General features: G+C 45.1%; 1 protein-coding gene across 1 annotated transcript in view; it reads left to right on the top strand.

Annotated features, from left to right (window-relative positions):
- The window catches only part of LOC138285815 (uncharacterized), a 569,249-nt gene that overhangs the window by 359,532 nt on the left and 183,272 nt on the right, over positions 1-26,445 (top strand). Inside the window, exon 8 of the mRNA XM_069226216.1 lies at positions 19,057-19,235. Within this exon, the coding sequence (XP_069082317.1) occupies positions 19,057-19,235 (179 nt within the window). The remainder of the gene's footprint in view (positions 1-19,056; positions 19,236-26,445) is intronic.

Genomic DNA, 26,445 nt, shown 5'->3' with positions numbered 1-26,445 from the left:
GTCAGTCCACAAGACTATCATACTATTATGTACATCACATTCTTTCACTTTCAGGGTGCTTGTCGGTTGTCAAAAACACTTTATACCCAGAGCCATCAACTGAACTGTGGCCCATAATGATTTTTTATTGTGTTTTGATCGTATGTCAACTCATAAGGTAAAATCTAATTAATAAAACTGGGCACAATGGAAAGTTATAAAAAATTTTAAAATGCACAAGAATCTGAGTTTAGAAATTGGGGTTTCTACTAGTATGTTTACCCAAAACATCAAGTGATTCTAAAGGTTTATTACATAATGTGTTCTTATCCACACTCCAGCTTACATTTGGGAGATAACATTGTAGTGAAAATCACTAGATAATAACAAATACCCTACTCATCTAGATTGCCACTCTTTTGATATAAATTGTACCCCACATGTGTTAGTGGGCCTGTGGCACAGGAAATGTACAAAAAACAGCATGAGCATGTTAACATTTTTGATGCGAGTTACATTGTTTATTGGGGTAAGGGAATATGTGGTGTTTGGGAATGGGGTTGGCAGGTTCTCAGGGAAGCCTAACAACCCCAGATATCTGAAAAACGTCACATATGTGAGTACTGGCTAGTGTTACTTGCATGAATCACACTACATTTTCTTACCCAGAATGTCCTGCTAATGTAAAATTTTGGCTACGTTCAGAGAATTTCCTCATAATTCTGTAAGGAAAAGTTCAGAAATCTGGTGGGGCTCCCAACACATACCATTCCTGTGCTTCTCTTGACAAAAGGAGTGCTCCACTTTTGTGGGTAGGCCTAGCTCCTGTCACAGAAAAAGGCCCCAAAATGCAATCTGGAAACATCAAGATTGTTCCTTTGAAATTCAACCTTTTTGGTGATGTGGGTAACTGCTGTATGTATGCCTGAGGTTGTCCAGCACCCAGAGAAACCTACCAACACCAGATGCATCTGAAAACTAGAAACATGTGTGAGTCCAGGGGGGATGTAGCTTGCTTAGATCCCACTCAATTTTCTTACCCAGAATATCTTGCAAATGTCAAACATGGGATAAAATCACATAAAATCATTTGTGTGAGGAAGTGTAAACAAAACACACATGAAGGGGGTCCAGGCATGTGTGTCTTATGTGGGTCCCATCACTTTTTCTTACCCACAATTCCCTAAAAATAATTACATTTGAGTGTTTTTTACCTGGCAGAAAAGTCCCAGAAGTTTCAGCCAACAATAAAAGTGAGTCTTTCCAGCAATAACACACCTCACATATCCTGATGAAAATGATACTCCACATTTGTGAGTTGGCCTAATGCACAGAACAGGAACTGGCCAAAACTTAGACCATATATGTCACCATCTGTGATCAACAATATCCCCTTCGCAGAAATGGTCCGCATAAGACGCAATTGTAGCACCAACAAGACATTCACTACACATTTCGATAAAGCCAAACAAAGATTCAGAAATCGAGGCTATGGAGAACATATCCTGACAAAAGCAGAAAAGCGAGCAGAACAACTAATGAGAAGCAATATGCTTGTAATAAATAATAGTAATAGTGACAAAAGAGGAAAGGAGCAGACCCTTGTGAGATTTGTTACCCAATTCTCTACATCAAGTAATGACATATATAAGATCATTAGGAAGTATTGACATTTACTATTGGAAATACCTAATATTCGTAATTGTATCTCCGAAAAACCTCAGATAATCTATCAAAGGGGTAGAGCCCTTGGGGATCACATGTGCCCTAGTTATATTGCTACAAATAAATCATCTATGTGGCTACCTATGGGCCCACTAGGTGTCTTTATATGTCATGAGTGCAACATCTGTAGCTTGGGTATTGATAAGATCAAAATGTTCTGCTACAATTCTCATAAAAGCTATGAAATCAAACAGTTCATCATCTGTAAAACGAGATATGCTGTTTACATTGTAGGATGTGGATGTGGTAAAATCTATGTTGGCAGCATTATAAGGCCTCTCAAACTTCGTATACAAGAACATGTCTGTGCAATTAAGAATAAAGACATTAGATATCCTCTGTCACTGCATATGTTGGAACAACATACAGATCACAATAAGATCTGGTTTCATGGAATTGATACGGTACCACCAAACAAAAGAGGGGGTGACAGAGAATTGACCCTGCGGCGCAGAGAGGCAGCATGGATATGCCACCTGCGCGCCGTGAGTATGGGCCACAATACAGATGAAGAACTCCATTATTTCCTTTAAATAGGCATCGCTTGTTAGGTCTCTGTTCTCTCTTTTTTCACCTGTTGGCTAATTTCTTTTTAGAATTTCACAATTTTAGGGTTTTCTGAATTGGATACTCACCCCCATAGATGATGGGCCATAATTGTCATATAATCTATATACATTTAGTATAATTGACACCACTTCAAAATGGCTGACGCCTTTATCCATTATGGCGAATATTTCAATGGTACTATGGTCGCTATAGCGACGGGTATGTTTCCTGTGTGTTATTCATCACAGATTATCTTTCTCTTCTTATCTTGTAGGGCTTTATTAAAATCGTTTTCAAGCCCCTACTATGTCTTATCAATATTCCTCCTTGTTTTGCCGCCATCTACGTTATTGATTATATCCTTCTAAGATGGCTGACACCCCATTTTAAAATGATCAGTTTTTCGTGGCTCGTCCTATGTCATGTTAATATAACATGGCATAGTCTGTAAGCTTTATACTTTAGGGCTTTATTATAAGAATGTCTTAGGCTCCGTTGGTTCTCAGTATAGTTGACACCAGTTCAAAATGGCTGAAGTATTTATGCGATATGAAGAGTAATTTTATCATATGATAGTCGCTATAGCAACGTATATGCATCTTGGGTCCTGTTTAGTATAGAGTATCGGTTTCTTTTTACTTTTTAGGGCTTTATCAAAACTCTTGTTAAGCCCGTATAATGCTAGATGGATACTATACATCTGTTTATAGAATGGATGACACCATTCAAAAATGGCCGATCTGTTTACCTAAGATTGCGACTATTCTTATTCCAGAATGGTTGGCATAGCAATGAGTATGCCACCTGTGTCAAATAATCTCGTTATCTAGATTGCCCAGGGTTTAAAAGCGGATGTCAAGCTGGGCTCAGTTTACTTTCTTTGCTGACCGGGAAGGACATGGCTGATCCCATATGTTATGGGGTAAGCGGTTACTAATTGATTGCAATTTCACATGCTTCACGGACCTTTCAGGCAGTATTATTGATGACTAGGCATTTAAATTTAAATATACCGCAAATGCCTTTTCTTTGTAAATGTCATCCTGTGGAACGCTGTTTTGTAGTATGCCTATTAATTTCCTCTCCCATTGGGATTGTTTTGTAGTAATAACACGAATTAATAGCATATTAGTACGTGTGGTGTTAGAATTTATAAATATATGTTTTTGTCTAAGCACTTGTAGGTTTGTGGGGTTATGGTTTATGAGCTGTGTTTTTTTGTAAAATAGCTATATTTATATATTTATTATTAAAAGTTTGGTTATTATCTTTAGAGTGCAATTTCTTATGTTTTTATTTTTTTAAAATTATATTATGGGCTCTTTTGGTGGTCTTTCTTTGTGGCATTTTTGGCCATTTAGGTAGGGCTATTTGTTTATGGAGTTTGTTGACCTCTTTTTAAATTCTCCATCTTTTGAAAATGTTGAAAATATTAAATTTATGTGTGGGTAGTCGATAATTTTGGTTGTTACTCGTTTCTCAATCCGTGGGATATTACATAGTGTTGTCATTCTTTTTTAGTAATAATAGGTTGGACATTTAATTCTAATAAAATGGAAAGACAATCAATTTAAATACCATGCAAATATAAGGTATGATGTGTTTGATATCATTTATTTCTTTATATATAAAAAAATTATATTATTAGTTTTTCTTTTCAATAAATATATTGTTAAAAATTACAGAATGATGGCGATATTATAAAAATCTTTAGATTATATCCTTTTTTTTAAAAAAAACTAGTGTTTATATTTTGTTTTTTGTATTTTGTCTTTGTAAATATTAGCAATATGTGTCATGTGATATATTAATATATATGTCTTCATCAACTATATGTGTGAACACCAGGATGGAGGAGTATTTGAGATGTGTTCGGTGAGATGTTGCTCATTGGCATTGAGGACTTGACTCACTTTGCATAAAATGTAGTTGAACTCGTGACCGTCAAGTGTATTTATTATTGTGATATTGAGGCCCTGATTTCAGAAAAGTGGCACTGCACCTAGTGCAGTGCCACTTTTCTTGCACCCTTTAGCGCCCCCCTAACACCACCATATGTGCTCCGTAACTAAGATACGGCACACCAAAGCAGTAGTTAGGGGAACTACCCTCAAAGTTTTTGATGCTAGTTCGGAGCTTTGCAGGATTAGTGTCAAATATATTGACGCTAATCCTGCCAAGCCCTTTGAGGCCCATTCAAAACAATGATATGCCTCCTTTTAACGCCTGCTCTGAGAAGGCGTTAAAAGTGCCAAAATAAATTATGCAAAGAAAACTTTGGGATTTTTGGTGCCAGTTTTTTAGCCCCCATAATGGGGGAACGCTCTTTTTGCATACATTATGCCTGGCACAGGCATAGTGTAGTGCAAAGGGTTACAAAGTGGTGCAATGCATGCATTGCACCACTCTGTAAATCTGGCATCATGATTTTGGCCTCGTTGGGTCACATTAATGTAAACAAATTACGCTAATGTGATGCAAGGAAGCGCTAGAGGCTCTTAAATCAGCACCTGACTGTTTAAGTACTATGTCAAGTTATACAAGTTTTGCACAGGGTTATGAAATGTGTGTTGCCAGAATATTTTGTTTTAGCATGCATGTGTGTGCTGTTGTGTGTGTATAATAGAGGGGTGAGTAGACCCTCATTTTTGCAGAAAATAATTGGTAATGTTGTTACTATCATACTGTCTTGAATTTTATGAATGCCAATTTGAAATTCCGTATGCAGGAGAGGATGTGTGTACGTGTAGTGTCCCTGGTCCTGCGTGGTATATAGTGGAGATTAAGGTACTTTATTTTGAGGTGAGTGGTTCTAAGTGCATGTAGTATCCTGTGCTACAAGCATGAGCGAGGGTTGAGAGATGCCTTTTGCCTACTGTTTGAGTGAGGGTGAGTGGAAGACACCCGTCAAGTTCAATGTTTTGTAGTATCCTGTTGTTTGGGATGAGCTAGGGTTGAAGTTGCTTTTGCCTACTTTTGTTATGTGTGAGAGTGGGTGGTAAAGTTACCCATTTTGTATTAGTGGTTGCAGTTGGTTCTAATTTTATGTGGAATCCTGTGGCGCATGGATGTGCGAGGGTTGGAAGATACCCTTTGCCTACTGTTGTTATGCACTTGAAAGAGACCTGTTTATGAATTGCTACCTAAGTACATAAGGTGCTCTCTGTTTTGGGGATCAGTGTGGGAGTGAAAGAGACCCTTTTCTCTGGTCACAAAATTCCCTGTGTTTCGGAGATGAGTGTGGGGTGAAAGAGACCCTTTACTATGCTCACAAGATGCCCTGAGTTTCAGGATGAGTGTAGGTTAAAAGAAACCTTTACTTTGTCTTCTACAGTGAGGTTTGAAAGATACCTTTAGTTTCTCTACTGCAACGAGGGTAGAAAGATAACCTTTTATTATGCATAAGATGCTGTTGGGTTGTAAGAGACCCCTTGCTTACTTTTTTGATGAAGGTTGAAACATACCAATTATGTATTTTTTATTTTCTAAGGGGAAAAAGGTGTTGCATCCTGATTTAGGTATAATGTATTCTCTCTCCCTAGTTTTCCTGATACTTGCTGCTCAGCCAGGATGTGTGTGATGTCATAAAATATCTATGTAGGTCTGAAGAAATCAGTTGGAGAGATTGGGCTGAGCACCAGGATGCTGCTCCAGGTGTGGCGTACATATAGCTTTGAGATGACACCTGTAACCTGTAACTAAAACTTCATTTTTCAAATAAACTTCATCATAAAACCCATGTTGCGTGCCTACTGAGGATCAAGATTTGAATGCAACACTAGTTTCCATGAAAACCACCATATTTGTTAACAATAGTTTTTCTTGTTTAAGGTGTTGGAAGTGTTCTTGTAAACATCGAACGAAAATGATTACTGCTGTCCCATCCATTTTTTTCCGCTTTATAATTTTTAAAAACTAATGGTGCTTGAGGTTGACCGTTATCAAGTGCCATGAAGTGACTTTCTCTCATTTAAAAATAGCTGAGACATACTCCCTTGAATGGCCTAACATCTGATTGTCTGCCGTGAGGGATGCAGCGCTTTTCGTGAAGATATAGCGATCTCCAGTGACTTTACTGTTTGGAATTTTGTTTTGAATCCAAGGCGTGGTGTAGAGTGGTAATTGCCTGCTCTTTTGTGCCTGGATTTGTTATCTCCAAAAAGGGCAGGGTCTTTCAGCCTTTTGAAGGGCTGTGCTTAGCAGTTAGAAGACATGCATTGCAAGGGTACAGAAGGATTCCTTGCGGAATGATGTGCTACAACTTTCAACAGGTAAAATGTGTGCATGATTTCCCCTGCAGTCCGGCTTTCTTTTAGAGGCTTCAACGTTTATATGGGGTCAGCCAAGACTGCATCTAAAGGTGGAACTGTAGGGATTCTGGGGACTATTAAAAAATTTAACAATATGTTGTCTTGCCTTTATGCGAAAAAGGGTGAAGAGATATTTTTATTAAGTCGTTGCTCAGAAATTCTGATTTTATAATCCTGTCGTACATCTTAAATTTATAGAATTATAGATAGGTAAAAGGGATGTTTTCACTGAAGTGTTCTGTGTGACACTGGATGGACAATGAGAGCTAAGCTCCCGACATTTGACTCTTTAAAAAAAAGAAACAAAGCCCAGTTCCACCATTGTAGAAACTACAGTCCCATTGATGACTTCTCTGTTATTAGCAAGGCATTAGAGAAAGCAGTCACCAGTTATATTCAGTTTCTTCTCGATCATTTTTATGCAGTCAAAAGAGACTTGAGACTTCTGGTCCTCTTGGATTTCTCTGCGGCATTTAGTGGACACATAATTTATTGGTTTATGTCTCGTGCTAGTCACGAGAAACAAAGGGTCCTCACAAACTTGGCTTTAGTCCTTCCTTACTGATCAGAGTTTGGACCTCTTCTGTCCTAGATTTCAAATGTTAAACAACACAGATGTCATTCCCAAAGGTTATGTTTCTCTCTGTGTATCATGAACACTTGATCAACCAAATGTGGATAAACTTAGGCCCATATTTATACTCTTTTAGCGCCGCATTTGCGAAATTTTTTGACTCAAAAGCTGCGCAAACTTGCAAAATACAATTGTATTTTGTAAGTTTGCACTGTTTTGCGTCAAAAAGTGGCGCAAACATCGGCGCTAAAAAAGTATAAATATGGGCCTTAATGGGGCAACTAGGACATACTGTTTGTAGGGGCATAGCTTCCATTGGTGCAGTTCCCCAGGGTCCAGAGGCGTGAGGGACCCACTGAACCATAATTATTGCTGTATTTTATAATTCAAACAGAAGCCAGGGGGCCATTTCCTTCCTTGTACTAGGTCCCATGACACTGGCTACAGTACTGACTGTTTGGAACCTCAGCTATGATCACTAAGATCTATCAGTCACCTCTTCCTCAGTCATCTTCTTTAGTGGAGACAATAACACATCTCAAGTTGCTCATGACATTGTCCCTTCATAAGATCTCCATCACAAGACTTATTAATCGTGTCCCTCCTTGATGGAGGGCAATTATAATTGATAAGGTAGTAATCGGCTATATTTAGTCATTGCAAATCTTTCAACACTAGCGGAACATAACGTGTGGCTCCACCTGGAAGAGAGATAGTTGTAAAATATCACGATCTAAACTCTTCATTCACTTGATGAACCATGTACAAATAGAGACGTATGAATAGGTTCCCAGGTTATTGCGCTAATGATTTAGTTCACAACAAAGGTAAACCTCGTCCTCTTGATTATCTCTGCACAACATTAAAACGTACAGGCTTTCAATTTTATTCCTGTTCCATAATTGACTTTGTAATTATTCTTTATCTTTCACATATATTCTATATATTGATAAATACATTTTGTAGAAGGTGTACCTTAAACGTTTTATACATTTTCTATTTTTACAGCTCGGGAGACTTAAATATAATGTGGAACATTCTCGTCTTCTTGGATAAACGGAGGGCATTTTGAATTTCTACAGTCCATGTTACTATATTTATCACAATTGCCTCTATCCACAGCTCTCTTTATGTTGCACAAAGAGGAACACAGAGTGCATTGGCAACACTTTGGCCCATATTTATACTTGCTAAATGCCATTCCAATGCGGCAGGCGGGCGCCTAATTTATGGATTGACGTTAGCCGGCGCTGCAAGTCAGGTTATCATGGCTCTAACTGGACTTGCGCCATTTTTTGACGCACAAACCCCATTGAAATGGCTCCTATCTTAGCAAAGACAGGAGTCATGCCCCCTGCCCAATGGCCATTCCCAGGGCACTTCTGTCCCCTTGGCATAGCCATTGGGCACAGTGGCATGTAGGGTGGCCCAAGTTAGGCCCCCTAAGCCACTAATTTTTTTTTTTAAATACTTACCTCAACTTACCTGTACTTACCTGTGATGGGTCCCCCCATCCATTGGTGTCCTCCAGGGGTGGGTGGGGGTCGCAGGGGGTGTCCCTGGGGGCAGGGAAGGGCACCTGTGGACTGCTTCCATGGTCAGAGACCATGGAAAGGAGCCCACAGGTCCCTTAACGCCTGCCCTCATCCAGGCATTAAAAACTGGCGCACATCAGGCTGGGTGCCGTTTTTTAAGGCCCGCCCCCTCCTGTGCGTCAAAATGACACAGGAGTATAAGTAAGTTGCACAGGCCTTAAAGTAATTTTTGGGACAGGAACGCCTACCTTGCATGTCATTAACGCAAGGCGGTTTCCCGCATCCAGAAAATGACGCACACGGAGGAATTTTGACGTTTGCGGGGTCGGCCGTCATAGTATAAATATGGTGTAAGGTTTGCGCCAAATATGCATCAATATTTGTGACGCACATTCGGTGCAAAAAGAGTATAAATATGCCCTTTTGTATTTGTAATCAAAACATCTCTAGGACTTTTTTCAGAGGGTTATAGTACTTGTTATTTTGAAAGAAAGAGAAATACAAAGCACATTTTCTCTCTTCGGGCCTGCAGCTGTAACGTAATTTTGGAACACTCCTATTTCCTCCTGTATCATAGGGAAACGGGTCTGTGAATCTTCTCAGAGATCCTGCTTGGAGATTACTGTGCACGGCATTATGATTAAAAACAGTTTTACAAGTTTTGAAATGTATTTATTTAACTGTGCTTTGCATAAAATAATCTAACCACCACGGCACCTAAATTGGAACAAGAGGGTAGTAATACTGCTCTGACTTGTGTGTTTTGTAATGGAATACGTGCTAATTACAGAAGTGCATGTTGGATGCACAAAGCAGTCCAAATGCAGGCATACATTACGTCGTGCACAGCCCACAGTGAGGAGGCGCTCTTTCCCTGGGACGCTGTAGGGCTGCCAAGTGCCGAATTACTGCAAGCGGAGGAAAGATGCTAGTGCACCCGATGCTCCCCGTCAACAATGGCAACTCCTGCTGGCAGGGGCAGTGGCAACCCAACCATGGGCGTCCATTCTGGTGTGCCCCGTTTTAACAGCCAGTGATGCGCTCCGCCCACCCAGTGTCCAAAATGCATCTAGACAGTTTATCATATTAAACAGATATTGAGTGTTTGCCTTTACTCCATTAGCAAACATCCACTGTCCAGGAAAACTGATGAGCAGTACTGAAGCTTGAAAAGCCCTGATGATCTTAGTCAGTAAAGGAAAGAAGCATTGGCAAAACTAAAATGTTTTTGCCATGTTGCACATCAGCGTGGCTGCTGTTCACCATGGCTAAAGGTAATTGGGATAAAGGAGAGTGAATGGCTTGGAGTTGAGTGTTTTAAAGTGAAGTAGAGTGGAGTGGAGTGGAGTGGTGTAGACTGATGTTCAGTTGAGGGGTGTGAACTGGAGTGTCATGGAGTGAGTCAGTGGTGTAACATTAGCCCCCTCAGCCCTGTGGTGCTGGGGGCCCTCAGCACAGCCGGGCACTGGGAACAAACGGCAGGCCCCTGATCTGAGAGCTCCTGACATAATTTGCAGGAGGGGTGCCCTCAAGTTTCATTATGCTACTGGAGTAAGGAGAGTGACATACAGTGGGACAGCATAGAGGGAAGTAAAGTTGAGTGGCATAGAGTGGAGTAGAGTGTCGTAGAGTGGAGTGGCATAGAGTGTCATGGAGTGTTGTAGAGCACAAAGGAGTGGCATAGGGTGTGTTGCACAGAGTGGAGAAGAGTGTTGTAAAGAAGAGTGGGTTAGAGTGGAGTAGATTGTCGTAGAATGGAGTGGCGTGGAGAAGTGACGGAAAGTGGAATGCCATAGTGTGGAGTAGAGTGTTGTAGAGTCAAGTGACATTGAGTGGAGTGGCATAGAGTGGAGTAGTGTTGTAGAGTGGCATAGAGTGGAGTGGAATGTTGTAGAGTTGAGTGTTGTGGAGTGGAGTGTCATAGAGTGTTGTTAGAGTTTGACAAAGTAGAGCATCATAGAGAGGAGTATCGTAGAATGCAATGTCATAGAGTGGAGTAGAGTGGCCTAGGGTGAAGTGGCATAAAGTACAGTGGTGCAGAGTAGATTGGCTTAGAGTGCAGTGACATATAGAGCACTGGTCTAGATTAAAGTGGTGTAGAGTGCATTGGCGTAGAGTAAATTGTTTCAGAATAGAGTGAAGTGGCTGCTGGGTAGAGTGTAGAGGTGTGGAGTGCAGTGGTGCAGACTAGATTAGTGTAGTATGGAGTGATGCAGGGTGTAGTGGCATTGAGTGCTTTGGAGTAAAGTGCAGTAGAGTGGCATAGAGTAGAGTGGTGCAGAGTAGAGTGCAGCGGCATAGAATGCAGCAGAATAGAGTGCAGTGGCATAGAGTAGAGTGGTGCAGAGTGGAGTGGAACAGAGAGCAGTGGCATATGGTACAGTGGTTCAGAGTAGAATATAGTGGCTTAGCATGCAGTGGCATCGCTTGTAGTGGCGTAGAGTGCTGCAGAGTATAGTGGTATACAGTGCCATGGTGCAGAGTGGTGTTTAGTGCATTGGCTTAGAGTTCACTGGTGTAGAGTGGCATACAGTAGTGCAGAGGAGAGGAGAGTGGAGTAGAGTAGTGCAGTGTAGAGTGCAGTGGTGTATAGTAGAGTGGCATTGAGTGCATTGGCATGGAGTGCAGTGGTGAGAATGGTGCAGAGTAGAGTGGCGTAGTGAGCAGTGGCTTACAGTGCAGTGGTGCAGAGTATATTAGCGTATAGTGGTGTTGAGTGCAGGGGTGCAGAGTAGATTGGACTAGAGTGCAGTGGCGTAGAGTGTTTTGGTTTTGTGTAAAGTGATGTAGGTACCAATGCAGACAGCCTTGTGGCATGTTGCCAGCATTACGGGCTGGATTGTTTTTGTGCAGGAAGGCCTACCTTCCTGCACAAAAACAACCCTAAGAGGCAATTACCTCTTTCTATGTGTGATGTGGAATTCATCACACATAGAAAAAGGAAGTAACAAGGAGAAATAAAAATATTTCTCCTTGTTACACCATTCTCAGGAGGCGCTTCATTTTTGGCGCAATCCCAGGTTGACTGATTTTAGTAAATCTGGTATTGCGTCAAATTCCATATTTGATTGTATAGGAATGCCCATGCTCCACCCAGGGAATGCCTACCACTAAGAAATGCAATGCAACACAGTGAGTTGAGAGAGGAGATGGTGTTGATACATAACATGACTTTAGAACAGGGTATAGCTCTTTAAGTTTGAGTATTAAGATGTTTGTACAAATGCGTTGTGCGGGTTAGTGCCCATACCAGGAAACTGCAGTGATCTTGCCCATGCTGCGTGGCCCTGACCCTGTTGCTTAGATGTTCGTCCAAGAACCGAGTCTGACTTTGAAATGGAGAAGGCAACACTTCAATTAGGTGCAGTTCATAATAGCATCCCCTTAGTATGGTCAGATATGGCCTGCAGAGCCTCTGACCTAGGATTGTGGGGTCCAAATGAATGTCCCGTCAGCGGTTGTGAACAGTCTCCTCAGACGTATATTCTGTAAAAGGAACATTTGTCTAAGTGACACACATTGGCTCATTATCATGAGCCATGCCCCCTTTCATATCAAAGCATGCTACTTGTAAATGCATACTTGCCTTAACCGTCTTTCCATCTAGCCACCAATTGTGAATTGGTGCTGTAAATGGAAAATTCTGTGCTCGGAAGAGGGGTGCCATGTGATATCCTCTACAGGGACCTGTTCATTCCTCCCTTGGATAGATGTAGTCCACCTGAACCTCCAAGTCCAGAAAGAGTTTTGTACACCATCCAGCACAACTTGAATACGCCACTCATATTCTGACACACAAAATCCTGGTCTAAATGTAGGTGGTGTGTGTCCTTACATCACTGCTACTGTAACACCAAATTAGTATACAGAGTGGGCCTTTTGTGCGTTACAATCTGAGTGAGTTCTTGCCAGGAAACAGGTGTAATCAAACCATCACTCCCTCAGCTCCTGACCATCAATGTCGGCAAAAACCAGGTAGTAGAAAATCAAGTATCCCAGGCCATTAAAGATGTAGCCCTGTAATTGAAGTGGTTGAAGATGAAAAAACAGCATCTTGATATTGGAATTTGGATGTGTCAGTTATTTGCAAGAAAAATGGATCAGGGGTGAGATCTAAGAATTCTTTTTTTTACTCAAGTCTGATTCCCTATAAATGATTGATCTTTATCGGACTCCCTAAAAGAATCTCCTCAACTTCACTGAAGATTATTGGAATCATAAGCAGTACATGACATAGCAATAGGCCAAAGGATGCAACTACGTAGTAAGAAGGAAATGGAGATTATAGTGACTACTGTCAGTGGCTTGATTGTATAGAACAGAGGGGGAGAAAGTCTTGTAACAGGAAAAGGACTAAGCAGTGTCTCACACTAGAGTATAGACAGGCACTGTCTCATGCCATGGTAGGGAAAAGCAACGTCTTGCACTAGTGTTGGGATAAGGCGCAATCTCATACCATTGTAGGGACAAGACAAAATTTTGCAGAAGGTGCAGGATAAAGCAAAGTGTCCTACCAGAGTAGGGACAAAAAATGACAGGGCTTAGTCAGCTCAGGGCAAGGGCCAGAATCAGAATGGAAAGTCATATACCTAGGAGAGAAAAAACCTCAGCAGATTTAAGGACGGAGTAGGACAGTTCACACAACAGGAAGAGAAACAGCTGAGATGCTTAGGTTGTGACATTAGAGACATTAATGGTCTCAATATACCAGGTGTCTTAAAGTGGCCCCTGAAGATGACACCTAGATGGCCATTCTTACATTTGCACATGCGCAAGCTGCAGCAAATTTGCTATTCAGCCAAATGTTTCCCCATGCAAATGGACACTTAATTGCAGCGCATGTTCCCCTCACACGAGAGCCACAGCCAACAATGAAGGCCCCGTTTGAGGACATTCTGAGAGAGTGAAAGAGAGAGAGAAAAGAGAGACAGAGGAAGAGAATCTGCAGGGAGCCACCTGTAGACCCGACCATCATGCACCCACAAACTCCATGCCTCTGTTTCTCCACTTGAAGATGTTGAAGCACTGCAATACATCCTTGCACATCTGTCCTCCCAGGGAGACGGCAATGCATTCGCTATGGAGAGTAGGTGAGTAGATAGGACAATGTATTATGGGCCTGTGGCCCCAGCTCCTATGAGGTTCAGCAAGCACTTCAATGTGGAGCTGATCGGCTGGACATGTAATTCCAGTCACCTGGCCCCAGGCTGACTCTAACTGAGAGTACTTTTTCCAACGCCAAAAACTCACAACAAATCACAACCTCCACCTGTCCCCTGCCAAAGCATCAATCACCTTTCCTCATGAACTTAATAAATTAACTCAGAATAGGTACATGTCGACTATAACATTTTCTGCTTAACTATACTTAAAACGTAATTCTCAAGGTAACATATTTAATACTAATTAAGGAAATTAATTTTAAGATTAGGAACACAAGACAGATATTGCAGGTGACCGATGTACTTGGCACCTAACACCAATAACAGCAATTATACCAGCAGAGTAATCCCGAATTCTTGATAATTGTAAGCTAGTTATGGCATTTAGAAGCACATGACTCCTAATTCACAAAGATTGTTTGCTATTCACAAAGGTATTTTAATGGTAATATCTTTACTCCTGTGGAGCCTATGCACATAAAAAGATAAGGCAGTCCTAACTTTCTATGTGCGGAGACTGCACAGTCATAAATATACTACCTGTAAAATATCTCTGTGAATAGCAAACAATCCTAAACTTACACAAAAGTTTATGTTTACCTTTGTGAATCAAGTCCAATGATGTTTCTAGACCTATAGGGTGGAAGGTGTTGGTGATGGGAAGAGTCTTTTAGGATTTCTAATGATGATAAGAGTAGCTTGGTACAGCCCTTAGCATCTTCTCTGGCTGAGGCTGTTCATCTTTATATAGTGCATTGATCAGACTGTCGCCTTGTGCTGGTGCTTTCAGGCAGTATATTGGACACCTGACGGTACTACCAAATTTAAATATGCATACCTATGTAGATGAAACCACCAACAGTATATAAAATGTGCCAATTTATCTGTTATTTAGGCCCATATTTATACTTTTTGACGCAAAACTGCGCCAACGCAGTTTTGCATCAAAAAAATTAGCGCCGGCTAACGCCATTCTGAAGCACCATGCGGGCGCCGTATTTATTGAATGACGTTAGCCGGCGTTAGCCGCCGGCGCTGTCTGGTGTGCGTTAAAAAAAACGACGTACACCAGGCAGCGCCGGCGTAGGGGGAAAATGGCGTATGGGCGTCCACAAATGGTGGAAGTCAGGCTGAGGCAAAAAAATCGGCACAACCCGATTTGCGCCATTTTTTTACGACGCCCATCCCCCATTGAAATGACTCATGTCTTAGTAAAGACAGGAGTCATGCCCCCTTGCCCAATGGCCATGCCCAGGGGACTTCTGTCCCCTGGGCATGGTCATTGGGCATAGTGGCATGTAGGGGGGCACAAATCAGGCCCCCCTATGCCACAAAAAAAATAAAAAAAAATACTTACCTGGACTTACCTTTATGTCCCTGGGGTGGGTCCCTCCATTCTTGGGTGTCCTCCTGGGGTGGGCAAGGGTGGCAGGGGGTGTCCCTGGGGGCAGGGGAGGGCACCTCTGGGCTCATTCTGAGCCCACAGGTCCCTTAACGCCTGCCCTGACCCAGGCGCTAAAATCCGGCGCAAATGCTGTTTTTTTAGTCCCGCCCACTCCTGGGCGTCATTTTTGCCCGGGAGTATAAATACGACGCATATGCATCGCAGTCATTTTTTAAGACGGGAACGCCTACCTTGCATATCATTAACGCAAGGAAGGTGTTCACGCAAAAAAATTACGCTAACTCCATGGAGTTTGGCGCTAGACGCGTCTAACGCCAAAGTATAAATATGGAGTTAGTTTTGCGTCGAATTTGTGTCGAAAAAAACGACGCAAATTCGGCGCAAACGGAGTATAAATATGCCCCTTATTCTTTTGGTATCAGCAAAGTTGACCGCATTTGCAGTGCACCTTTAATATCAAGTATCAATTCTTTTACATTCTTTTTTCATAAAGCTGATGATATTTCTGTTGGAGCCACTTCAACCACTGCCACCTCCCTCTAAATTGTAATATTGTGGAGGAGAGAAGCATGATGTCCACTTTTGTCATTGTATGTGTGGGGCAATGTAACACCTTGTGGACATACGAACTCCAAAAAATGTGGTATTTAACAATATTGTGGGCTAAATAAATTGCAACTAACATTAACACTATAGTATATGAAATTCTGCAATCCCTGTATAAATGCCTGTCTCCAATTTCTTTATAATCGATGACTTGTGATGCACCCAGTCGCCAATTATAAAGAAAGGATGTTAGAAATCAACTGTAATACCTTATTACAGTCGATTTCTGACATCACAATGACAGAGCCGGCAGCCGAGGTGAAAGGCAGGTCAGGTCACGGAGCAACTGTTTAAAGCAATAAAAATGAAACATTGTTTATCTTTCTTCTGCTTTATGTTTCTAGCCACTTCAGCTTTCTTTTTAAACAAAAAACTAACTTATATTGAACAGTTTACATTCATGTAGCTTGGTGAGTAAGACTGGGTGAGGGGGTTGGCTTCAGATTTTCGACAATCACACAGGCATAACATGTTAATCATTATATGAGAAGCAGCACATAAGGGGGATTGTGTGTCAGTGGAAAGGGAAAGAGGTTCAGGTTATCAGGGGTACTTAAAACATAGGCCCATATTTAAGAAAAAGTGGTGCAACAGCTATGATGCGCCACTTTTCTTGCGCCCCCACCCCCGCGGCACCTAACGACCCCGTGGTTGCACCGCATTTCTAATACGGTGCACCATGGCGGTCCTTAGCACAACAGCATCAACATTGTGCCAGAACACCCCCCTTGCATACATTATGCCTGTCACAGGCATAATGTGGTGCAAGTGTTACAAAGTGGTGCAATGCATGCATTGCACCACTCTGTACATATGGCCCTGCAGAAAAGCCACTTTAGTGCTGCCTTAGCATAAAAAAATTACTGTATGGCGGCGCTAAGGTGTCACAAGGGGCTCTTAAATATGCCCCATAGTATTTTGTAAAATAATCATGATTTAAGACCTTTAAATTAGAGATCAGAGTGTATGTGTGTGTTTTTGTCTGAAAAATCCTTTAAAAATCCCAGGTGAAATCCGACAGACACCTTATCATACCCAACTGAAAGTTTCTGTACACAACTATTTATTAGGTAATACATTTATTTGGGGAGTTGTGTACCACCGCCCCACCCCACCGAAGCTACACCCTGACTGGTTTTAATATATTTTTGCAACCAATATCTAACAGATTTCAGATGTGTTTAGTGTTGCACTAGAGCTTGTATTTTTATTTTTCATGTTTGCAAACTTTGGGGGTCATTTCGACCTCGGCGGTCTTTTGACAAGACCGCCGAGGGACCGCCGTGCTGAGGACCGCCAGTGGTGGCGGTTTTCCGCTCGGCGTATTATGACTGCTGGCAGCCCTCCGTCCTTTTCCGGACGGAGAGCTGCCAGCATCCATACTGGCGGTCGGCAGGGAAGTGGAGGTTGCTCCACCTCCACCGCCACATCAACAGAACACCGCCCACCAAATCACGTTCTGTGATTCGGCATGGCGGTGTTCTGTTGAAGGTGTGGTGGCGGCGGAGCAGCCCCATGGATCCCGTCCCCTCCCAGAAGATCAACGGACAAGGTAAGTTGATCGTCCGTTAGGGGAGGGGGGCGGGTGGTGTTGTGTGATGTGTGGGTGCATGGGGGTGTGCGTGTGAGTATGTAGAGGGGGTGTGTGAGTGCGTGTATACATGCGGGGGTGTAGTGTGAATGGAAATGTGTGTGTGTCTGTCTGTATGTATGTCTGTATGGATGTGTGCGTGTATGTCTGAATGAGGGTGTGCGTGTATGACTGTGTGTGTGTCTGTTGGCATGTTTATTTGTGTGTGTGCGGGAATGTGTGTTGGTGGTGCCTGCATGCGTGTCGGGTGTGTGTCTGTGTTGTGATGTCGGGGTAGGGGTGGGGATGGGGGTCCTGCCACCTTTGGGGGGTGGCAGGGGGGTGGGGGGTGTCGGGGACGGACTCTGGGGAAGGAGTGGGGGTGTTGGGGACGGACTCGGGGGAGGGGGTGGGGGGTTGCGGAGACCCCTATCAGTGTCAGGGAAGGAATTCCCTGGCACTGATAGTGCTTACCGCCATGGATTTCATGGCGGTTCCAAACCCCATGAAATCCATGGCAGTAAGCCGGGTCATGATACCGCCGGCGGTCTTGTGACGGCCGCCGGGCTGGACACCCAAGTCTCCAGCCCAGCGGTCGTCTCCACCATGGTGGTCTGATCGGAGAAGTGGCGGATGACCATGGTCATAGTTCCAATTTTTTTACCGCCAGCCTATTGGCGGTAAAACCGCCACTTCTCCGTCAACCGCCAGGGTCGTAATGACCCCCATAATATCTTTCTTTCACATGAAAGAGCTATGCAAGGTTTAAAGTGGTTTGCGTGAAAACTGATGGTGTGACCATGCATTATATGGGATAAAATACCACCTGCCATACAAGATATGGATATTGCAAGTCACCTCAGGGTTCTATAACCTTGTAAGGGAAGTCAGCCTTATAATTTATAGCAGGGGGTATTTTATCCCTTATATTACTTGTGACTTGTTTTTATTGTCAGCTCAGTCCTCACAGCATTTTCTGTGATTTGTTGTATCTTATTCCTGATATGCGATTGAAATACTCCTAAAATTAAACATCTACATTTGTAGTTGTGGCTTACTTCAGACTTAGATATGATTTACTCGGGAATGTGTAGGAGTTAAACACTCTACTTAGTGGAAGAAATCTTTATGAGTCATGTCTCTGAGTCAGCATGATTTACTTACTTATGGAAATTCATGAGTAATTCATATGCTGGACTAGAATAAGACAAGACTACTGTAATGGGATCTGTAACAGTAATTCTAAAGCTGGGAAATAACAGGGATTTTAACAGACCACTAGTAATGGGGGCTAAATCCAAAAGTAATTCACCCCTGATAAAGAAATAAATACAGCTACAACCATAAATCTATTTTAGACAGGAATCATCTATATTGTCAAAAAGAATATTAAAAAGGCCCAATTTTGTTTCAAGAAATAAAATGTGATGTAGTACCTATGCAAGAATCCATGCAGGTGTCATAGTACTTTTCTACACCTCAGATAAGTGTATCCAAAATATGCTCACAAACAAAACAATAATATCAGAATCAGTTTGACTCTCCATGTCCAGGCAAAACAATTAGTTAGCAAAATAATGTATTTTTTATGTTCATATAAAAATGGTTAAGATGACAATGTTAAAAAATTGCACTTCACAGGTCCTGATCTCCTGGTTCTGGTTGTGGGCTCGGATATTAGTCGTTGCCCAAACACCCCTAAACCAACATGCCGTGGATACCTACACAAGCGAACACACTCAGGAATTCTAAAGGGCTGGAGGAAGAGATGGTTTGTTCTAAAGCATGATGGTTCCCTTTATTACTACAAGCAGAAAAAGGTATCAAATACTGTATTGTTTTAATTATATGTATGCATGATTTTAGAAAATATTACTACAATTGTTGGTGTCAGAAATTGGTCATTAAATTGGGAGGGCAATACCTCTAATAAACACAATTTAATAACCACAAACTGGTTAGCTCACAATATAGTTTAACAAGAAACTATGCTTAGCCCCCAATAGCTATGGTACATGTGGCAGGCAATGTCCCAGAGGAATGCATATTAAGTTCAAGCAGTATCAACTGGCATTAAAGTTTAGAGTGCTACCCAAACCAATTTAGAAAATGTAAGAAAGATGTAATTGACAATATGATGTGACATGATTAACAAGCATTTGCAATGCAATAGGTCTCGCATTTGCCTGAGTTAGAGCTATTGGTGTTGTAAATACATAACTTGACTTAGAGCTATTGGTGTTGTAAATACATAACTTGACTTTTCTTCCCACATAAATTGGTCAACCATGTTGCATAATGTGGTCCTCTCTGCCACATAATTCCAATGCCCTGCATATAACTAAAGCACCTCCATTTACCTTCTCCTCTATCTGCAGCAAAAAATGAAAATATTGCCATCATTTATTATATTTTTTATACTATTTTGTGTTTTCATTATACCTCTCAGATGAAGTTTTCAGACTAATTGTTAATGTAGGAACATCGGCCCTCAGTGCAACATTGGCGGTAAATCCCGCTTACCGCCGTGCAGAAGACCGCCATCACACCTCTGCGGCGACGGAATTCCACTACAGCTATTACAACCCACAGCCCGGAATCCACCAAAATCTAGACACCCACACAAGTCCGCCACACCAAAGGTCAGTGATAAACTGGCGATAACAAAACCTCCACCGTCACGCCAACAGGAATACGCCCAGACTATCACGGCCCATGAATCCACGCAGCGGTCTTTCAACTGCGGTATTCCATTGGCGGTACACACCACCGCGCTCAAAATACACACACATTTACAAAACACAACCACATTGCACAATTCAAAATACACACACCAGATACACATACAAACCCCACTCCCACACACCCAATCCAATATAAAACACACACCCACATCACCCACAAACCCTTATGACCAAAATTACTAAAGAAGGCCAGAGAGGGACACCATCATCAACAAACTAGCATCCACAGGCACACAACACCATCACTCACACAACATCCACGCACCTCACACAACACACAAAAAAACACATCCCCTCACACATCACAACACACACCACCTCACACATCACCCACACCACACCACGGCACCACCGCAAATACACTTCAGGTTCTCTGAGGAGGAGCTCTGGGTCATGGTGGAGGAAATCATCCGGGTAGAGCCACAGCTATTCGGATCACAGGTGCAGCACACCTCCATAGCTAGGAAGGTGGAGCTATGGCACAGAATCATCGACAGGGCCAACGTAGTGGGGCAGCATCCAAGAACACGGGATGACATCAGGAAGAGGTGGAACGACCCTGGGTGGAAGGTGCGTTCTGTGGTCTTAAGACACCAGATTGCAGTTCAGAGGACTGGCGACAGACCCCCACCTCCTCCCCCACAACTAACAACATGGGAGGAGCAGGTCATGGCTATACTGCATCCTGAGGGCCTTGCAGGAGTAGCAGTAGGAATGGACTCTTTTAATTCAACTCTATACCACTACTACCCCCCTACCTGCATGCCGTCACATACCTCCACCCTCACCCTCACCCCCATCACTCCAACACCTCACATATGTCCCACTATCACAAACCACCCATCCCAACACCAAGCCCTGCATGCAACAACAAAGCATGGACACCCATCACCAAAGCATGTCCACTACAGATACCCACACAGACCCCAAAACAATTATCACACAAGGTCCTACACAAGAATGTAAGCACTGGGGTACATGGTCACCCACCCATTGCACACAATGGCACACACAGATGCAATAATCATGCCTTTACATCCCTGCAGGGCCCCTACCCAACGTCACTGGGCAGGAGGTCCCAGACATGTCCACTCCCCCCACAGAAGAGGCCCACAGTGATGACAACAGCTCTGTCCAACTGGATCTAGATGACCAGCCCGGCCCATCTGGGACCTCGGGACAGTCGGTTCCCCACACACTGGCACATGCCACCACAGAGCCTCCCCCCTCAGGAAACACCAGCACAGCACCCATCCAGCGAGCCCATAGCTCTGTCCCCAGGACACGTCATGCAGCAGTGTGTCCACCACTACAGGGAACCCAGGCAAACACACAAACCAAAGAACAGCAGGGACCTGGGGGCAGTGGCAGTGGGCACACGGTTCAGGGGACAGAGGAACAGGAACTGGGAGGACTGCTGTGCGACAGGGGGAGGACAGGCCCCGGGAACCCACTCTCCACGAGGCCCTCTCCAACATCATGGGAGCGTACCATCATTCCCAGGAGACGATGGCAATGGTACTGGCCAAGTTTCAGGAGACCCAGCGGCTGCAGGAGGAACAGTATTTGGGGATTAGGGAGTAACGCAAGTCCATCAACACCACCCTGGTCACCATTGTAGGGGTGCTGAAGGACCTTGTGAACACCAGGAGGGACACTGTGGCACAAAAAGGGGTCCCTGACACTAGCCTGGACGATGAACTGCCCACCACCTCTGCCGGCACTAGTGGACAGGAGGCACCGCCACAGGACCACAACACCAGCACCCCACCCCTTGCAGATGGAGAACCACCCCGCAAACGGTCCCTGAGATCCCGGACAAAGACAGGGAACAATGCCAAGACCCCCACCAAGAAATGAGACCACCCTGAATGTCACCCTTCTGTCCCACTTCGTCACCCTGTCCATCCTTAAACTGCCCTAGCTCCACTTCCTGTGCCCCTTTGGGCAATGCACCTGTGAGACAAATAACTGGAATCTGCCATGGACATTCCTCCACCATCACCCCTGACCATTTTCCAACCCCCTCCACCAATTTGCACTGAAATAAACACCCTTGAATCACAAAACAATCTGGAGTCAGTCTGTGCTTTCACATATGTGTATTTGCAATAACTGAGGAAAATAGCAATGTCCATTGTATTTCAACATACCTATGTCGCATAGCTCTAGTCCATAAGGTAACATAGCAGAGGTCACACAGTGGGACCCACATCTGTGAAATGGAAAGGCAAAGTGACAGGTCAGGGTCCATACACTGGGTGAAAGTGACAGACATATGATAGGTATAACAACTGGATGAGGTGTAGGAGGCAGTGATGTCTTCTTACCTGTGTCTCACTGGAAGTATTGCTGGATCACGTTGTTTCTGTTGTCGATATCCTCTTCTTCTGCCTGCTCTTCTTCACTGTCCACAGGCTCCAGAGCTGCCATAAGACCTCCTTCTGGACCATCCTCCTGCAGAAAAGGCACCTGTCGTCACAAAGCCAAACTGTGCAGCATACAGCAGGCCATGATGATCTGGCACACCTTCTTTGGTGAGTAGTACAGAGAACCACCGGTCATATGGAGGCACCAGAACCTGGCCTTCAGGAGGCAGAAGGTTCTTTCTGTAATCCTCCTAGTTCGCCCACGTGTCTCATTGTAGCGTCTGCCCTTGTCCTGGGATTTCTCACTGGGGTCAGTAGCCATGACAGGTTGGGGTACCCAGAGTCACCTGCAAATGTCGAGGGAGAACTGTTAGACACACACTAACCCTTTGGGACAACCCCAGACCCAGACAACTATTCACACGGTAGAGGGTCCTTGTCCTCACCTATTAGCCACACACGGTGCCTCTGCAGTTGCCCCATCACATAAGGGATGCTGCTATTCCTCAGAATGTAAGCGTCATGCACTGAGCCAGGAAACTTGGCATTCACATGGGAGATATACTGGTCGGCCAAACACACCATCTGCACATTCATTGAATGATAGCTCTTCCGGTTTCTGTACACCTGTTCACTCCTGCGGGGGGTACCAAGGCCACATGTGTCCCATCAATGGCACCTATGATGTTGGGGATATGTCCCAGGGCATAGAAGTCACCTTTCACTGTAGGCAAATCCTCCACCTGAGGGAAAACGATGAAGCTGCGCATGTGTTTCAGCAGGGCAGACAACACTCTGGACAACACGTTTGAGAACATAGGCTGGGACATCCCTGATGCTATGGCCACTGTAGTTTAAAAAGACCCACTTGCCAGGAAATGGAGTACTGACAGGACCTGCACTAGAGGGGGGATTCCTGTGGGATGGCGGATAGCTGAAATCAGGTCTGGCTCCAACTGGGCACACAGTTCATGGATTGTTGCATGATCAAGTCTGTAGGTGACTATTACATGTCTCTCTTCCATTGTCGACAGGTCCACCAGCGGTCTGTACACCGGAGGATGCCGCCATCTCCTCACCTGCCCCAGTGGACATGCCCTATGGACGAGAACAGCGAGCACAGAGTCAGCCAACACTGAGGTAGTAAAAAAAAAATGTATTGCACACATTTGTCAATCCACTATGTGCCTGTCTCTGTGTGTATGCAAGGCCTAGATATGTGTGACACATTAAAAAATAATGCCATGTGGCCCCCTGAAATGGCGGCTGCCTGACCTGTAATGTGGGACAATGGGATATGAGGTAACTGCGCTGGCGTTGTACACCATCGCGGTAGGCGGTCGAAGACCGTGGCGCAATCCTGCATTGGTTAACATTGGGCCCTATGGGTCCCAGGAGCCAATGACGATGTACACCGGCGGTGACGGTATGCACCGCCGCGGACGTGACTGCCATTTTCCCTCTGTTCACTCACTTGATACCTGACCTTCGACAGGAGAGGACCTGCACTGCAAGTGCTGCTGTGACCTCAGTCTGGAAGCGACGATGGCTCATGTGTCTGGGGAAAGGGCCTTTGCCTTCACTTCGGAGGAGTTGGACAAGTTAGTGGATGGGGTCCTCCCCCAGTACACGCTACTCTACGGGCCTCTAGACAAACAGGTGAGTACACTGTGAGCATGCTGTGTGGGCAATGCCTGTTTGGACTGGTGTGGATGGAAGATACGGGGGGGACTGAGGCCTGCATGAGCGTACAGTGAGTGTATGTGCGTCAGGACAAGGGTTGGAATGTGGGTCAATGACTGTGACGGTCCGGATGGTTACAGTTTTACATTTTCCCCTGTACTATTCCTCTAGGTCAGCGCCCACCAGAAGAAGGATATTTGGCGTGCCATTGGCAAGGACGTCCGGGCCCTGGGGTCCCACCACAGACGGAGCACCCACTGCCGGAAAAGATGGGAAGACATTCACCGCTGGAACAAGAAGATGACAGAGGCCCAGCTGGGGATGGCCTCCCAATGTGGGAGGGGTGCCCGTCGCACCATGACCCCCCTGATGTTCCGGATCCTGGCGGTGGCATATCCGGAGTTGGATGGGCGCTTGAGGGCATAACAGCAGCCACAAGGGAGTGAGTACACTCTCATTCAGCTGACTCTGCGCGCATTAGGAGATGTCTGGTTGGGGGAGGTGGGCTGTGGGTTCCCCTAGGCCAGGGCGAGCTTTGTAGGCAAGGACCCTCTGTGAGACAGGCTATGTGGCACCCCAACCCCACCAGTGGTAAGAGCCATCTACATGTAGTCAGGCTCCTGTGACCTCCATATGTGCAGCAATTGGGCATAGGCCTTGTACCCCATGGCCTTGTGAATAATTAGGGAACTCTAAGTGCATGGCGTAGTGCAGAGGGCTGCTGTGTCTGTAGTGTCCGCCAACGGTAGCGGTATTGCATGCACTGAACATGTCTTTCTCCCCCCCCTTTTTTTGTGGTCTCCATGTTGTTGTGTGCATTAGAATCATCAGGCGGAGGAGCACTGCCACAGGAGCAGGAGGGAGTTGCATCCCACATGGCCCTGGAGGGCGAGACAATGGAGTCTGAAGTCACCAGTGGGATGGAGGGCGAGGGGAGTTCCACGGCGGGGACAGGAGCAGAGACCAGTGACACCGACTCCTCCTCTGATGGGAGCTCCCTTGCGGTGGCGGGGCCCTCTGTGCCCACCGCATCAACAGGTACAGCCGCAACCCCCCTCCCAGCACCGCCCTCCCAGCAGCCCCTCAGCGTGTGTCCAGTGGCCGCTCACCCAGGAGGGTGGGCATCTCCTTCGCCCCAGGCACCTCAGGCCCTGTCAGCCCTGCTGCCCTCAGTGAGGAGGCCATTGGCCTCCTGAGATCCCTCACTGTTGGGCAGTCTACCATTCTGAATGCCATCCAGGGTGTAGAGAAGCAGTTGCAGCAAACAAATGCATACCTGGAGGGCATTCATTCTGGCCAGGCAGCCCAACAGAGAGCATTTCAGGCTCTGGCCTAAGCACTGATGGCAGCCATTGTCCCTGTGTCCAGCCTCTCCCTCCAACTTCCTCCACCCAGACCCAATCCCCTGTACCTCAACCTATCCCAAGCACACCATCAGACCAGCATGCACACACCTCAACACACAAGGGTGGCTCAGGCAAACATAAGCACCACACATCCCACAGGCACTCACACAAGCATCATACCCATGCACACATACCAACATTCACTGCCTCCACTGTGTCCCCCTCCTCCACGTCTCCCTCCTCCCTCCCAGTCTTGTCTCCACTCACACCTGCATGCACTACATCCTCAGCCACTACCTCCATCACTGGCATGCCCATCACCACACACCGCTCCTGTGCAATCACCACCCCCACTACCATTCGCACATCCCCTGTGTCCTCTGTCAGTGTGTCTGTGAGCCCTCCTCCCAAAGTACACACCTCTGCCACAGACACCGCCGCCAGCACCCCAGACACTGAGCCCTTCACCAGCACCGCCGTCAGTGAGCCCACCACCAGCACCGCCGATACTGACACCGCCGCCAGTACCCCAGACACTGAGCCCGCCACCAGCATCGCCGTCAGTGAGCCCACCACCAGCACCGCCGCTACAACACCGCCGCCAGCACCGCAGTCAGTGAGGCCGCCACCAGCACAGCCGCTACTGACACTGCCGCCAGTACCTCAGACACTGAGCCCTTCACCAGCACCGCCGCTACTGACACTGCCGCCAGCGGCCCCGCAACATCCTGAGCCAGTGGCACCACCGCACACATGGCTGCCATCCCCAGTGGTCAGTCGTACGAGGCTGGTGGTAAGTTCAAGGAGCATGGGCAGCTTGCATGTTGCACCACCGTCAGTGGAGTGTCACATCCACTACCTGAGTCCTTGGCAGGATGAAGCACTCTG

The sequence above is a fragment of the Pleurodeles waltl genome, chromosome 1_1 (assembly GCF_031143425.1).
Source record: "Pleurodeles waltl isolate 20211129_DDA chromosome 1_1, aPleWal1.hap1.20221129, whole genome shotgun sequence".
NCBI lineage: Eukaryota > Metazoa > Chordata > Amphibia > Caudata > Salamandridae > Pleurodeles > Pleurodeles waltl.
This window is presented reverse-complemented; position numbering and strand designations above follow the sequence as displayed.